At 56.9% G+C, this 15036-nt stretch overlaps 1 protein-coding gene across 3 annotated transcripts in view; it reads right to left on the bottom strand.

The window, feature by feature from the left end:
• PHLDB1 (pleckstrin homology like domain family B member 1) overlaps positions 1–15036 on the bottom strand; it is a 46665-nt gene that overhangs the window by 5966 nt on the left and 25663 nt on the right. For 2 of the 3 annotated variants that reach the window (XM_007456304.1, XM_007456305.1), the window contains 10 exons: positions 12679–12789; positions 12417–12506; positions 9301–9441; positions 7832–7972; positions 7569–7671; positions 6074–6368; positions 5886–5976; positions 4362–4508; positions 2290–2406; positions 1914–2016 (listed from right to left, as the gene is read on the bottom strand). In XM_007456304.1, the coding sequence (XP_007456366.1) occupies positions 1914–2016; positions 2290–2406; positions 4362–4508; positions 5886–5976; positions 6074–6368; positions 7569–7671; positions 7832–7972; positions 9301–9441; positions 12417–12506; positions 12679–12789 (1339 nt within the window). The remainder of the gene's footprint in view (positions 1–1913; positions 2017–2289; positions 2407–4361; positions 4509–5885; positions 5977–6073; positions 6369–7568; positions 7672–7831; positions 7973–9300; positions 9442–12416; positions 12507–12678; positions 12790–15036) is intronic. The other variant, XM_007456306.1, reaches the window with a different exon arrangement.

Consider the following 15036-nt stretch of genomic DNA (forward strand, 5'->3'; position numbering starts at 1 on the left):
GAGTGCCACATTCCTGCCTCTGCTTCCTTACCTCCCACCTACCCTTGATGGATCGCGTGCAATCTGGCTCCCACCCCGGTACGTGGTGGAAACCATTCTCTCGTCAAGATCCAACCCCTGAATCAAGTGGCCTTTGGGTCCACATTACTCCTGGCCTTTCTGCAGCATCCATCATCGCTGGTGACACCCCCTGCTTGCACATGTCTGCTCCCTTGGCTGGCTTCCTTCTCCATTTCCGCCCTGCCCTCCCCCGCCTCCCCTGTCTGATTGGGTCTCCTTTTGTTTCACAGACATTAAGGAAGGTCACATGCGCCAAGCGCCAGCCCAGCACCTGGCATGTGGCTTCCTGCCTCCTGCCCCTTTCGCTTTGCTGGTGCCTCCTTCCTCACAAGGGTGGACCTGCCCCAGAGTGCAGCTCTGTTTCTCCCTCTTCTCTGCTCTAAAGTCTAATTGCCCAAGATCAGCCTTAGCTCTGCCTCTTAGCAGCTGAGAGACCTTGGGCAAGTTACTTAACCTCTCTGTGCCTGATTTTCCTCATCTGTAAAATGAGTGTAAAAACAGTGCTACCCTCACAAGATCACTGTGAAGATTAAATGAGATGAGGCACGTAGAGTGCTTAGCATGGCATCTGGCTCATACAAGTGTTCAGCAAGTATGATCTGCTATCATTAGTATTAGCGTTATTATTATCATTCCAACAGCTTCGACTTTCACTCTGCCTCTAACCCTGACCTTTCTCGTAACCCTAGATGCCCCAGGGGCACTTCAACCTCAACGTGCCTGAGATGGAGTTGTCCTCCTGGGCCTGTTCCTCTCAATCCTGACAAAGTCCCTTCCCAGCCTAGGTGGAAACATGGGGACACGCGTGTCTCTGCCTCCCCGTACCCAGGGCCCAGGTGACCAGGGAGGGCTTCTTGGCAGGGATGGCACTTGGTTGGGGACCAGGTCAGGGGGGAAGCAGGGTGCTCCAGGCCTGAGCGACTCCAGCGCCAAACCCTCCGGCCCTCTCCTTCCAGGCTCCCAGCAGGACCGCTCCTCCCGGCTTTGTGGTTGGGTGGGGCCGGGTGACTGGCTGAACAGACCCACTAGTGACTTGGGGACATACCCCAGCTGGGGCATTTGACGCCAGTGCGAACCCAATCAGGCTTTTCTTTACCCTCTGCCACTGCAGCCAGCAACGTTCTAGAAAGGCATGCTCTGAAGCAAAGAGAACGCTGACACAGAGCAGAGCCCCCGCCAACCCACGACATACAAGGACACGTACCAGGAGTAAGTAGGAAAACGCGGGTTTTGAGCCACTGGGATCTTAGGACAGGTTGCTTCCACAGCGCAGCCTAGCCTATCCTGACTAGGATATGATACAGCATCCCACGCTCCACGTGGGAACTGTCCAGAGGGAATTCCAGGGATGGGAAACTAAGCTGGAGGCTGGATGCAGAGGGCTGAGGGAGCAGGATGGGCCAGGGGGCTGTCCTCAGGGCTGCCCTGAGCGTCCCGGGCACTGCTCAGCTGCTTGTGCTGGTGCCTTTACAGGAACTTGCCAGAGGGGAATCCACAGGACTCCATGCGCCCACAGCATCTGGGGTCCACTACAGCACTCCCATCATTCTTTGTTCACTATCTGCCTCCCTGACAAAAGGCTGCAAGGGAGAGAGAGCTGTGGCCGCCTTGCTTATCACCAGAGCCTAGAATAGTGCCTATAACTTATTAGATGCTCAGTAACGCTGCTGAAAAAATGAATGAGTGAACAAATCAAAGGAGGCTAACCAGGCGTACTCTGTACATTTTCAGAGAGGGGAGGACAAGACCCAGCCCAAGCCGCTGGACCCCACTTGGAAGCTTCCAGAAGACCCGCTGTCCTGAGGGACAAAGCCCAGGGGTCCTGGCTCCGGGGCAGTCTTGGGGGAACTCACCCACATAATAGGAAAGGGTGCGCTTGAGTCGATCGAAGACAAACCAGCGCTTCCTCCACGATTTAATCTTGCCCCCCATCTTGACCAAGTAGCCACGGCAGACCTGGTGGAATGCAGGGGTGAGGAAAGACCCAAATGTGCTGCCCCTAAACCTTTATTCCCTGAGCAGCAATGTCAGTGCCATCGCCTGGGCCTGTATTTGTGGGGGGGCTGTCCCCAATATCTCTTCAGGCCAGCACACCTGGTCCTGGGACAGAGACCGCTGGTGTTAGGGAAGGAACTAAGGCCACTATTCCGAGGACCCAGGAGGTGCCTCTGAACATGGGGTCCCCACCACGACACCCACCCCGTGCCCCGGGGCCACGCATGCCTGTACCTTGCTGCTGAGCACCACGTGCAGGCAGGTATCCACACCGTGGCCTGAGGACTCAATGTGGGTCTTCAGGTCAAAGTCCTCCTTCCGGATCGGCAGGTAGCGGGTCAGGGGTCGTGCCTGGGAGCAGAGGATAGGATCAGTAGGGGCCCCTCTCTTCCCCTGTCATTCCCTTGCCCGGGCCCCTTGGCTTCAGTCCCGAACCCCCGAAAGCCTGCCATCACTCCCTCCCCACCCTCCTGGCTGTCACTCTGGTTTCATGGGGCTTTGGCCAAAGTAGGGACCTGGCACGCCTGTGCTGACTCCACCCAGGTCTGGGCAAACTGGTGAACGGCTCTACGCCTCAGTTTCCCAGACACGGTTGTCCCTGTCCTGTCCCTGTCCCTCCTCTCCCACCTGGGCTGAATGGAACAAAGCAAAGGACCAGATGTGAACATGCTCTTGGAAGAGAAGCCCAATAAGAAGTCTGGTCTTGGGGGCTTCCCTGGTGGCACAGTGGTTGAGAGTCCGCCTGTCTATGCAGAGGACACGGGTTCGTGCCCCGGTCCGGGAAGATCCCACATGCCGCGGAGCGGCTGGGCCCATGAGCCACGGCCGCTGAGCCTGCGTGTCCGGAGCCTTTGCTCCGCAACAGGAGAAGCCACAACGGTGAGAGGCCCATGTACCACAAAAAAAAAAAAAAAAGAAGAAGCCTGGTCTCTAACTTCCTGTGGGGCCTTGTTTGGGTCACAGTCCCTCTCTGGGCCTCCGTCTCCTTATATGTAAACAAGGGCTTTGAACTAGAGAATCTCTAAGGTCTGTTCCACCTCAAAATTTCTGATACTTAACTAGAATTCTCAGTCAACTGGAATTTTTTTCTCCTCTTTATTTCGAGGAAGAATGTTAGAATGACATGAAAAGGAAACATTACAAATTATTTAAAGAAGAAACAGGGACTTCCCTGGTGGCGCAGTGGTTAGGAATCTGCCTGCCAATGCGGGGGACATGGGTTCGAGCCCTGGCCCAGGAGGATCCCACATGCTGCGGAGCAGCTAAGCCCCTGCGCCACAACTGCTGAGCAACCCCCGCTCGCCACAACTAGAGAAAGCCCGCACACAGCAACGAAGACCCAATGCAGCCAAAAATAAACAAATAAAAATAAATTTATTTTTAAAAAAAGAAGAAACAAAACGCTCAACTTCCCGGAGGTGCCCCAAAGATGAGCTGACTCCATCCACCTCCTCAAAGCTGGTGGCCCCTGCAGCCATTCCTGAGCCCCAGCGCAGGGGCTAGAGAAGAGAGTCCCAAAGAGACCACTGACAGACACAGGAAAGGGGAACTAGGCATTTAGCAAAAGATTCCAAGCACAGAGATAAAACTCACACACAGGGTTTCTTAATTATTTCTAAATTCCCGAGCCAACCTACCCCTTAGAATTCATGTTGCAGCATCATTAGGAAATCATGGAGCTATGATCGCCAATCACTGCTGGGTAGGACCTCCACGCTGGGGAGGCCTATGGAAACCCCCAGAGGAAGGGACAACCTGTCTGAATCTCACAGGTTCTCCCAGGGGCCCAGGGTCTGGGACCAGACACACGAGTCGATTTCCCTGCCCAACCTAATTTCTCCCTCTCCCTTCAACTGCTCTGCTCAAGTCTCCTGTATAAGGAAAAAGCCCAGGGTTGGCTTTTGTGTAAGGATGGATTCTTGTCCCAAGGAGAAACTACTATATTCTCTTTTGGAGATGTAAACCGAAAGTCAGAGTGAGGCCAGCTGCTGGTGGTGGGGCCTAGAGCCAAAAGGTCTGGTGGAGTGAGGCTAGGACAGCCACAAAGCACCAGAAGCAGGAGGGCATCAGGGACCGGGAGGGAGGTGCAGTGCAGACTCACGAGGCAGAGGTGAGGCCCCTGCGAGAGGCCAAGGGTAGCCACCCTGATTCTGACTCAGCTCCGATCACTGGAAGGCCTGTCCAGACCCTCTTCTCTCACACTCACACACACACAGACACACACAGTGGGTCCCTGTAGCAGGGTTAGGACCCTGGGATATCCCGACCCCTCGTCAGCCCTACCCTTAAGCCCACCACCCACTCACCTGCGAGAACTGTTTCTCCCGCATCTTGACCTCCTTCTCCACGAGCTGATGCCTCCGGGCGCTCTCGCCCTGCAGCCTCCGTTCCACCTGCTCCCGCCGCCTCCGCTCCTCCTCCAGGGCCTGCCGCCTCAGCTCCATCTCCCGCTCCTGCCCCCAAAGCCAGGGCTCAGTGCCCACCACTGCCCTCTTCCCCCCCAAGTCCCTGCCACCCCTCCTCAGGCCGGGGCAGAGCCACAGGAGGCACCCACCTCAGAGGGCAGTTTGGCATGAGGGGCCGTCATCCTCCAAGCCCACCCTCTCTAAGGACCTGGCTGACAAGGGTAAATGCCTTAAAGTGAGACCAACCTGGCTTCAAATCCTGGCTCTACCACCACTATGAGCTCTGGACCCTGACAAACTCCCTAAGCCTCAGTTGCCTCATCTGTAAAATGGGGCCAAGAGTGCCTACTCCTGGGATTGTAGCGAAAATTAAATGAGATCATGTGAATAAATGCCCATCACTAACTCTGGCAGGAAGGAAGCACTCAATAAAAAAAACGGGGCTTTTATAATTTTATCTGAATTCCTAGGACATGGATTGTCTAAACAACCTAATCGATAAGTGAAGGCCCTCTGAAACTCCAAATGAGAAACATTTATGTTTGAACTTTAGATTTTATGGGAAAAAAATGAACTTATGAAAGCCATTATCAAAAGATTTTCAGTCATTAAAGCAAATCATTAAATACACAGCATGTGGGTGATGTTTTATATGTCTTCATCAATGATAACAACCTTCATATTATTAACTCCCCTCTGTCATTTCTTCCCAGCTCAAAACTTAGCAGAACCTCCTTTTTCTCCATTTGTTGAGAGATGTTTGTAAATCTGCCCTCCTCTGAAGTAAATAAGACTAAGAGGCCTTCTTTTCTGGTTGATCTTCTGCTCCCCGGGTCCCACTTTTAACTCCAGACATGCAGAATGCCCGGATGATAGAGACGGATTCTCTATTTCACCTCCTCCCCAGGCACAGTTTCCTCCACCTGGCTGTGGCCACAATGAACCCCTGGCCCCTCTGCTGTGTCCCAGACCCATCGGTAGGCAACGTGAGGTCCCCGCAGCCAACACCTCTGCTCTGGCTTGGACATCTGCCTTCTCTCTGTCCCCATCCTTCAACACCAGTTCCTAGCCATCCCCAAGAGGAGTGACCTGGCACTCAGGTAGACAGGAATCAAAATTTCTGTGGTGGCCAAACATCCAAAGAGGTGAACACACAAAGACTGGAAGCTCCCATACGGGAAATTCACCGTTGGACACTGGGTGATGCCTCCCCTTTTCCTAAGAGCTGTGAAACTGGTCATCTCGCCAAGCCTCCGCATCCCCCACTTGAGGAACACAGCCTTTGAAAACACTCTTCCTCAAGGGACTGCTGCGAGGACAACGTGGGTGAAGGGGCCTGGGGAGGAGCGGAGGCCCTTGGCGGGCGGAGGGCAGCCCCGGGGCCTCGCGCCTCCCCCGGCCCCCCGTGGCCCAGATCTGCCTCACCCTCGACTCCATGAGCCGGCTCTTCTCCGCATGGGCGTCTTTCAGCATCTTCTCCATTTCTTCCGTCTTCCCCACATCCAGGCCGCTGGCACTGGGGAGGCAAGGGGAGGAGGCACGCGGTGGAGGCGGCGGCCCTGGTGTGGGCAGGACGGCAGCGGGCCGTCGGGCGGCGGCCGGGGTGCGGGTACCTGGACATGGTGTCGGGGGAGCAGGCCGAGTTGCCCCCCGTAGAGATGCTGGTCTCCATGCTGTCTGAGCTCTCCAGGCTCAGCGTGTCGTAGGCGTGCTCGCCCTCCTCCCCTCGCTCCCTGGACGCCGGCAGGTGGTGCAGGATGGAGTGACGCAGGAGCTGCGGGCAGCCCGAGGGCCCGGCCGGGAAGGGTGCGGCCCCGTGCAGGGCGTCCCACTGGCACTGCGCCTCGGCTGCCGCCTTCTGCTTCAGCTCAGCCAGCCGCCGCCGCTGCTCCTCAATCACCTGCTGCCCTGCAGGAGCGACAGGCGGGAGTCACGGTGGGCACCCCACCTCCCCAGGGAGGACGCCGGCCGCATCACAGACGGAGGGAGGAGGCGAGCGGGGAGAAGGTAACACGGGGCAGCCCCCTTGCCCCCCACCAGCTTCCCTGAAGCCCCCGCAGCTCCAGGTCCGGCTGCCCTGGCAACGCTCCGTCACCTGCACAACTGGCCACAGCCGTGCAGCCTGACTTCAGCGCTCCTACCGTGTCCTGAGCCCACACGCGGCACCGAACCTGCCCAGGTGGGGCCCCGGCAGCACGACGGCCAGGTGGCTCCAGCTCACAACCAAGGCCTGAATAGGTGGGCAGGGCACATGCACCCACCCTGCTGCTGCGGAAGGGTGAAGGAAGAGGTGCTGGGAGCCCCACGAGCACCCACATCAATGCAGACCCCGCGGCGATGCAGAAGCAGGAGTGCCAGTGGCAGGAAAGGAGGAAGGGGAGACGAGGCGGAGCACAGCTGAGGCAGGAGAGAGCTCATCTGGCGGGGTGAGGCCAGCCCAACACCCCAACCCAACTCAGCCTGGGAGTCTGCCTGCGGGCAGTGGGGGCCTGGGCAGAATACATCATGCGGATGCCCGGGCAGGGGCTGCCTGGCCAAAGCAATGCCCTCAATGACCAACGCTCTACCTGCTGGGTCGTCAGTTGGGAGGGGCTCGGCAGGAAGCGACTCGACTGGTAGGGGGGCCCCGGGTAGAGACACAGAGGGGATGAGAGGGGAGAAAGGCAAGGACTTGGACTTTCAAAACAAACAAAACGCACACGAGCAACCAGGACTCCTGGGTCCCTAGAGACAATATCTTAGGGAAGCATTCGTGGAGGTCATCAAGTCCAACCCCCTGCCTCCAGACAGGATAAGGTCTATCTCTACTCAGGTCAACAAGCATTTCCCTTATTTGCTGCGGTCTCTAGGAAAGATCTCACAGCCACCACCACCCCACCCCACCCCACCCCCGCAGACCCTTAGTCCCCTGCCCTTAGTCTTTTGATAAATAACCAGGAATCTCTTCTTTAGGTACCTAATCCAAATCATTTTTGCTCTTGCCTAGATCCCAATTAAAGGAAAAACATCCTGGGAAAGGCGTGGGCATGGATGAGGTAGGGTGGGGAATGCGTGGCAGATGTCCAGGGCCCCCAGGAGAGCAGGTGGGCTGGCATTGCAGCCACTCACCCTTCTGCTGGAGGGCCAGCTGGCGCTTGGTCTCAATGTCCTGCAGCGTGGCTGCCAGGTTGCGAGGAAGGCTGCTTGTGCCATTCTGGGCGAGTAGAGTGCTCTGCAGAGGGAAACAGAGCATTGGGGCCCGAGGCTCAGAAGGCACCTCCCCCCACCCTCAAGGCTCTCATGGGAGGCTGTGACCTCTCTCCAGTGTGGCTGTCTCCATCCCCCACCATCACCACCCTGCCACGCACACAGCCCTCCCACTGTCTTCAGACCTTTGGGGAGGGGCTACGGCCCAAGGTAGCCACGCTGAGCTGGGAGGAGGAGGAGGAAGAGCCAGAGGAAGAGGGGAGGGGGCCACTGCGGGTCCCGGGCAAGGGGCTAGTGGCCTCACCATCCATCTTGGAGCAGTAAACCTGGAGGGAAGAGACACTGTCTGGTACCCCCGGCTCCCCCACCATCCCCATGGCATCTAGGCTGGCTGTGATCCAAGGTACCGCCCCAGCACCCGAGGCCTCTGTCTCTAGCTGACAACAGCACTGAGCCTCCTGGGCCAGCCCAATGGACAGATGTTATTGGCAGCTGCCAAGCCTCCTTTCCAGGCTGCTCCTCCTTGGGCCAATCCCTGGTCCAACCCTGCATCTTAGAAAGGACCTTGTAAGTCAACCCATGGGAGGAGTTAACACCAACGGGCAGAGCTGTACAGGAGACTGACTGGAGGCCGGCGCTCCCTCTGGTCCCAGCTCTGCTGCTAAGGGGCTGTGACCTTGGGCCGCACCTCCCCACTCTGGGCCTTGGCTTCCTTATCTGCAAAAGGAGGGGGTAGGGCTAGACTAAATAATCGCCAAGCTCCCTCACAGCACTAATGTTTGGTGAATATGGTCTTTGGAGTCAAGAGCCCTGGCCCTCAGCGTAGCCTCTGCTGCTTCCTAGTTGTGCGACCTCGGAGAGATTACTTATCTTCTCTGGGGCCCCAGTGTTTGATCTGCAAAACGAGAGTTATCGTCATCTACCTCAAAGGCCTGTGGTAGTGATTAAATGAATCAAAACATGTAAAAATCTCAAACCAGCTGGGCACAAAATAGAAATGTCACACAAACTACTCCCAAAGGAAACACAGAATTTTAGCTGAGATCACAGTCTTAGAGATGCAATGTCTTCCCTCAAAGAATGAATCTTGAATGGGGCATTGCGGGGTAGGGGGGTTCAGGCCCTCCAGCCGGTCAGTGGAGCAACACTTGGGGCAGAAGGCTGCCCAAATACTCTTCCCACACCCCGAGGGCAGCAGCTTGCCGCAGGCTCAAGCAGGGCCATGCCCCCAATGGCAACTAGGAGTCTTGGGCATCACTTCAGAGCCTTTGTCCCATTCTGTCCTCCAAGTGTCACCCCTGGGGAGACCAGGAGAACAAAATACTGGCAACTCTCCTAGGACACACAAGTTCCAGAGACAACTGGCTCAAGAGTGCGTCAGGCCAAGACCGAGTGAGAAGCTCCGGGGGTGAGGGCCACCGAGGACAGCGTGAGGCACCGCCGCTCCCGAGCCTCCTTGCATTGGACAGCCAAGCATGTCGAGCCTCGGACTCAGGAGGTTGGCCCTCCACACCCGGAGTGCCAGGATGGCTGCCCAAGAGGAGACTCTCACTCCCCTCTCAGGGTCCAGAGGCCCCTGTTGCCCCGGGCTGGATTAACCCCCCACCACCTAAGGCAGCACTGTGGGGTTGATGGATCGGCAAGGAGGGGTTACCTGCAGCTGACGGGAAGCTTTGGCGGGCAGAGGCGGGGGGGAGGAACGAGGGGAGGCTGCAGCGGGGCCAGTCCCCAGCCCGGCCATCAGCTCCTGGTACCACTGCTCTAAGTCTACAGCAGGGAGCAGCAGCTTCTCCATCTGGAGGGGGCATGGGGAGGAGGACAGGGGACAGGAGGGGAAGGATGGAGAGGAAAGGTCAAGGAGTGAGGGGAAAGGAAAGGGGAGGAAAAAGGAAGAAAAGGGCAAAGAAAGGGGAAGGTTGGAGGAAGGGTAAAGGAAGACCATTATCAGGGAAACAGACAGGAAGGGAGAACAGGAACGAAGGAAGGGAGAAAGGAGAGCGTAAAGAGAAGAGAAAACAGTGAGAAAACAGTTGCCGCGAACGTGCTAAGGGGGCAAAGAGAAACAGGGCACAACTCCCAGACCACAGACACGTGCTGCGCCAACCACGATGCCGGCCAGCCGGAGCACCGCCCCCCCACCCCCCACCCCCAGCAGGCAGCGCTCCCCCCCCGGGGGCCGGCTGAGGGCTGAGATGCCACTGCGCACGGGCAAAGCACACACAGACAGAGCCACGCCGCTAGTGGGCTGCGGGTGGCAAGAACACACAGACCACCAACCTGCGCTGAAGGCGGGATAGAAGCGAAGGAGGAGGAAGAGGGCAGTGCGGGAAGAAGGCAGGTGGTGGGAACCAGGTCCTGGGAGGCAGGGGCCCAGGGAGGCAGGCCTGGCGTGGGTGCTGCGGGCACAGGCGAGGTGCCCCACATGGCCTTTAGCTGCTCAAGCGTCACGTACTTGGGGGAAGGCCAGACACAGGAGGGAATACAAGAGGTTAATGGGACGGGAACCCAAGAGATGCCCCTGCCCACGGGCAAGGGAAGGGTAAGAGGAGGACACACAGAGCAGAGTAGGCTTGTAGAGCCCGGGAAAGCCAGGGTCCTCTCCGCAGGATGCCCTCACGCTAGAGCAGAAGCCTCCCCTCCTTGAGCCCTCAGGAGCTGAAGGAAGATCCCGAAGACCCAGGCAAGAGAGGGAACCACTCCCAAGCCCCCTGACGCCAGCTGCCCTTCTCCCTCACTGCTGAAGACGGACCCTGCTGCCCCCCCAACCCAGGCCTGAGGGGCAATCGAGGGCATCCATGAGGAGGCCCTTGGGCATAGGTGGGCTCACTCGGTGGCTGGTACCTCACTGTCAGGCAGGGGCTGGGCGAGCGCGCTGGGGGAGGTGGCAGAAGCATAGGGGTCCAAGCAGGAGCACAGCTGGAGAACCTCTGCCAGGCTCACATACTCCTAGGGTGCCCAGTGGGAGGGGGAAGGGTGGGCAGAGAACAGGTTAACAGGATTCAACCAGGTACCTGACATCCACACTCCATGTCAAAGGGCCATCACTCCATTCAATACAAAATCCAGAGCAGGCGTGCGTGGGGAGCTCAGCTGCCCACTGTGGCCTCAGCTGGCTGCCGGGCAGTGGGGTGGGGGGCAGAAGAGGGCCGACAGAACTGACTGTCTGAAGGCTCTTCTTAACCTTCACTCTTGAGGCCGCCTTGGCATCCGGGCCCTGCCACTGGCAGACCCTGAAAGCCCATTCCTGGGTTTGCCCTGGGCTAGGGGCAGGTGAAGGAGCCCGAGGAAGGTCTTCCAAGAGTCCACCAGGGACCAGGACCCACCTCCCAGAGAGCCTTTCTGTCTCCGACACCTTGGGCCTCCCCAATGAGGCACACACATGTATCACCGAGCGCCAGTCACAGCATTCCCATGGGTCCCCTCACACCCCATCTGCTGGAGCAGGAGCTGGAAGGAACAGGAACTGGAGGCACCACCAGAGCCTGAGCAAGACAGGCCCTGAGAAAGAGGCCTTAGCAGGGACTAGCTAAAAGCCCAGAGACAAAAACCAGCCCACTGCCCGAAGGTTAGGACTTGGAAAGATGCTCACACACCAGATTGTGGGTTGGGAAGACAGGGACTGTTGTATTCTCTGAGCAAATCCTTAGAATTCTGAGCTTATCTAGGTGTTGGGGACATGGTAGACATCCAGAATGCATGCAGAATCAAAGTACAGGATCCTAAGCCTGCCCTATCCAGGGGAGCCCAACCTGACCTAGCTCCAGAGGGGGACCGTCCTCCAGGGGTCACAGAAAAGGAAAATGAGCTAGCAGGTCCAGTGTGTTGTGAGAACGGATGGATGGCATGCAGAATATATGCAAATTTATATGCAAATTGATGCTCTGATTTTGCATGGACTGCCCAGGCACCTATGGAACAACAAACTCTGGCCAGACAAAGGATTACTGCCACACGCCCTTCAGCTGGGCCATTGGGAGGAGCTGAGCGCAGAAGCTCAGCAAGCAGGCAGACAGGCAGTGAGTACAGCAGAGCAGGCAGTTAGCTGTGATTACCTCTTGTGCTTTGGGGCAGAGCTGAGTGGAAGCAGGTGGGGTTAAGGGACCAGAGGAGGCCCCAGCCTGAGAAGACCCTGGGAAGGGACCCAGAGCCGCCATCCCCAGCCCCACCTCTGAGGACTCGGAGATGAGCAGTTCAGCCTACAGAGAGGGTACATGTGAGGGGCCTCACCCCTCACACTCAGCCCAGCCACCCCAGGCCCAGATTGTTTGCACAGTGAGGCAGGAAACTCGGCATGTCCTGGTTGGGCCTCACACACCAGGCATGCAAAGACTCAGGAAAGAACGAGCCCCAAGGCCCACTTCTGAGCCTGTAGCCTAGTTCCAGGCAGAAGCCCAGGGAGCTCCAAGATCAGGACCCCTAGATCCCTATGCTGCCCCTTGAGCTGAGCCCACCCAGCCCTGGCCCTTAGCAAACCTCTGAGCTGCCATCCTCCCCGCCCATGCCTCCTGAATCCCCCAGATGTATTCAGTCACCCGAAATGATAAGATCAGTGGGCTCCTGGGGCCCAGAAAGGCAGCTGAAAAGAAGCAGCCAGTAGCCATAGAGGATCCAATCCCAGACCTCAGAGCCATTCCTACTCAAATTTCTCGAGTTCAGGAAAATGCCCCCATATTCAACCTCAGCCGTTGGGGTGAAGGCCCCATGTGTTGCTCCAGAGCCTCCCAGGAGACCCCTTGGGCCTGAGGCTGGGGCCCAAACCAACCATGTTACCTCTTTGAGGGTCGACGTGGTCTTCGGGAAAGCCCTGCCCCCTGTGAGGGAGTGGTATCTTCTTTCCAACATAGCCAGTTTCTCCTTCTCCTGCAAGGCCAAAGCAGCAGAATCAGAAAGGAGTGGGAGTGGGTCAAGGGGCCCCAAGTAAACGGGGATCCCACCTGGCTAGCCAGTCTCCACCCCAGCCCTTCTGCACTCACCTCCCACTCCCCCAGCCCCTCGCCAGCCCTCATCCCCCGCCCAACCTGACTGGGGCTACCTTCTGCAGCAGCTGCAGGGAGGCATTCTTATCCCGGGCTAGGCGTTCTGACTCTTGCACAGCCTGGGACCGGATCTGCCCAGCCTGACTGTCCAGGACCGCCAGGCGCTCCTGGAGGAGATGGGGGTAGTGGGTCAGACACTGGGGAGACAGGGCTGAGCCCAAGGTGAGGCTTGGCCATCTCTGCTGCCCAGAGACCCTGGGCTTGGGTGAAGGGAATCAACTAGCCCTTCTGTTTGGCCTCGTCTCACCCAAGGAAAACGCAGGCTGCTGTGGTCTGCTCCCTCACCCCTCCCTCGACCAGTGACCCCATGCCACCAGGCACACCAGCCAGAACTCAAGCTCCCAAATCTCTCTCCCCGCCCACCCCAGTCAACGTGTCCGGAATCCCAGAGATGCTGAAACGTTCTCCACCTGCCCCCGTGCCTCCATCTCACTGCCACCACCCCAACCCAGGCCCTCTGTTTCCTGGCCTGGGCTTCTTCTCACGCCTCCTGCTTCCACTCTCTCAACTTTCTGATCCACGCCTACACTGCCACAGATAGCTTCCTAAAATGGCCTTTGAGGTTTGTTTTCGTTTGCTTGCTTGTTTGAATTTTCTAATCTTTTTAGAATGCATATTACTTGAATTTTTTTTTTTTTAATCCACGAGTAAGGGTAATCAGTCCTCTTCTCAAAACCTTTCAGCATCTCCTCATTACTCACGGGATAAAGCACAAACCCCTCAGCCAGCACTCAAGGGCTCCTGGAACTGGGCCTCCACTTTCCACCCTCCCTCCTACCCTGAGCCCTCAGCTCGGCCCTATTGTAATGTCAGCGGTGCAGGTGTACACTCCCAGGCCTTTCTTATACGGTTCTCTTTGCCAGGAATGCTGTCCTGGCTTCTCCACCCATCAAGAGCTTATTTATCCTCCAAGACCAGACCCAATGCTATCTTCTCTCCAACATCTTCCTTGATCACCACTCAATTCCTTTGCTCCCTGCTCTGTGCTCAAATTATTCCATATCACCATTTGCCTTGTATTGCTGTTACTTGTGAATATATGTCTCCATCACCACCACCCCGCCCAAGCTGTCCGATCCAAGGCCCGGGCCAGTGTCTTTTTTGTCTCCATATCCCCAGTAGGGCTTAGCGCAATGCCTGGCTCAACAATCATGTGCTAAAAGGAAATGAAAAGATAATAAGTGAGAGAGAAGGAGAGGGGCTCAGGAAAATGGGCTGGGTTTATCCAAGGAGGGCTTCCTGAAAGAGGAGGCCTTAAACTATCACCATTAAGAGCAAGACATAGGAGAGAAGGGAGGGAAGAAGGGAACTGTACTAAATCTGGGGTCAGCCCAAGCAGACTGAAGCAGACCAGGTGGTAATCCTCACAACAAGATCTGCAATTTACTGAGAACCTGTCAGGACCCAAGAACTTCGCTAAATGCTTTGCACGTGTTACCTCATTTAACTCTCTTACGAGGCAGATGCCTTTATGCCCATTTCACTGATAGGCAGATGCACTTGTAAGGCAGAGCAGCTCAGGGAGAGAAGCATGGGATCTGGACTCAGGGGGAAGTCCAGTGGCTCCCCACTTACCACCGAACTCAGGCTAGCCATCTAGCCCCACTTTTTGACACCCCTCCCCAATCTCACTGCCCTCACCTCCCACCCACTCACTCCAGCCTGGCAAAGTGCACATGCATGCATATGTGTGCTCGAACACTCAACTCTCAGCCACAGGTGTGTGGGCCGCCTGGCTCCTCCCCCTTCTCCTCACCCACACCTTCCTAACCCTTGCTTAACACAAGCCTTCTCCCAACTTTACATCCCCGCCCCAATACCCTGTCCCGGTCTGGCTGAGATCAGGAGGAGACATCAGAGCATCTGGAGCTCCAGAACCAGCCAGGATGCGATACCAAATCCCCTTGTTTTACGGCTCAGCTGAGCCAGGGCTGGGCCAAGGCTGGAACCCAGGTGATGCCTTTCTAGTACCCCTGGCAGGCTCTAATATCCAGATCTCTGGTCTTTGTATGTGTCCCAGCACTCCCATCAGAGAGCTCTACAAGGGCAGGAGCAAGTCTCCTCTTCAGCCCCCTGCTCCATCTCCGTTTCTCCCTTCCCTGCCCAGCCAGGGCCCAGCTCTGAATGTGAGCCCAATCCACTTTCCACTGGAGGACTGGGGGGAGTCAGAGCTTAATAACAATAGTTATTGTTCACTGAGTGCTTACTATGATCATGTCCTATGCTGTCTTCACATACATCATCTCCTTTAACGCTCACAACAGCCTGTTATTGTTCTTGTTTTACAGATGAGGAAACCGAGGCTCAGCAAGGTGAAGTCAAGCCGGCACTGCGGGCCTCGCGGCAGGGATGGG

Source organism: Lipotes vexillifer, unplaced genomic scaffold (genome assembly GCF_000442215.2).
Source record: "Lipotes vexillifer unplaced genomic scaffold, Lipotes_vexillifer_v1.1 scaffold753, whole genome shotgun sequence".
Lineage (NCBI taxonomy): Eukaryota > Metazoa > Chordata > Mammalia > Artiodactyla > Lipotidae > Lipotes > Lipotes vexillifer.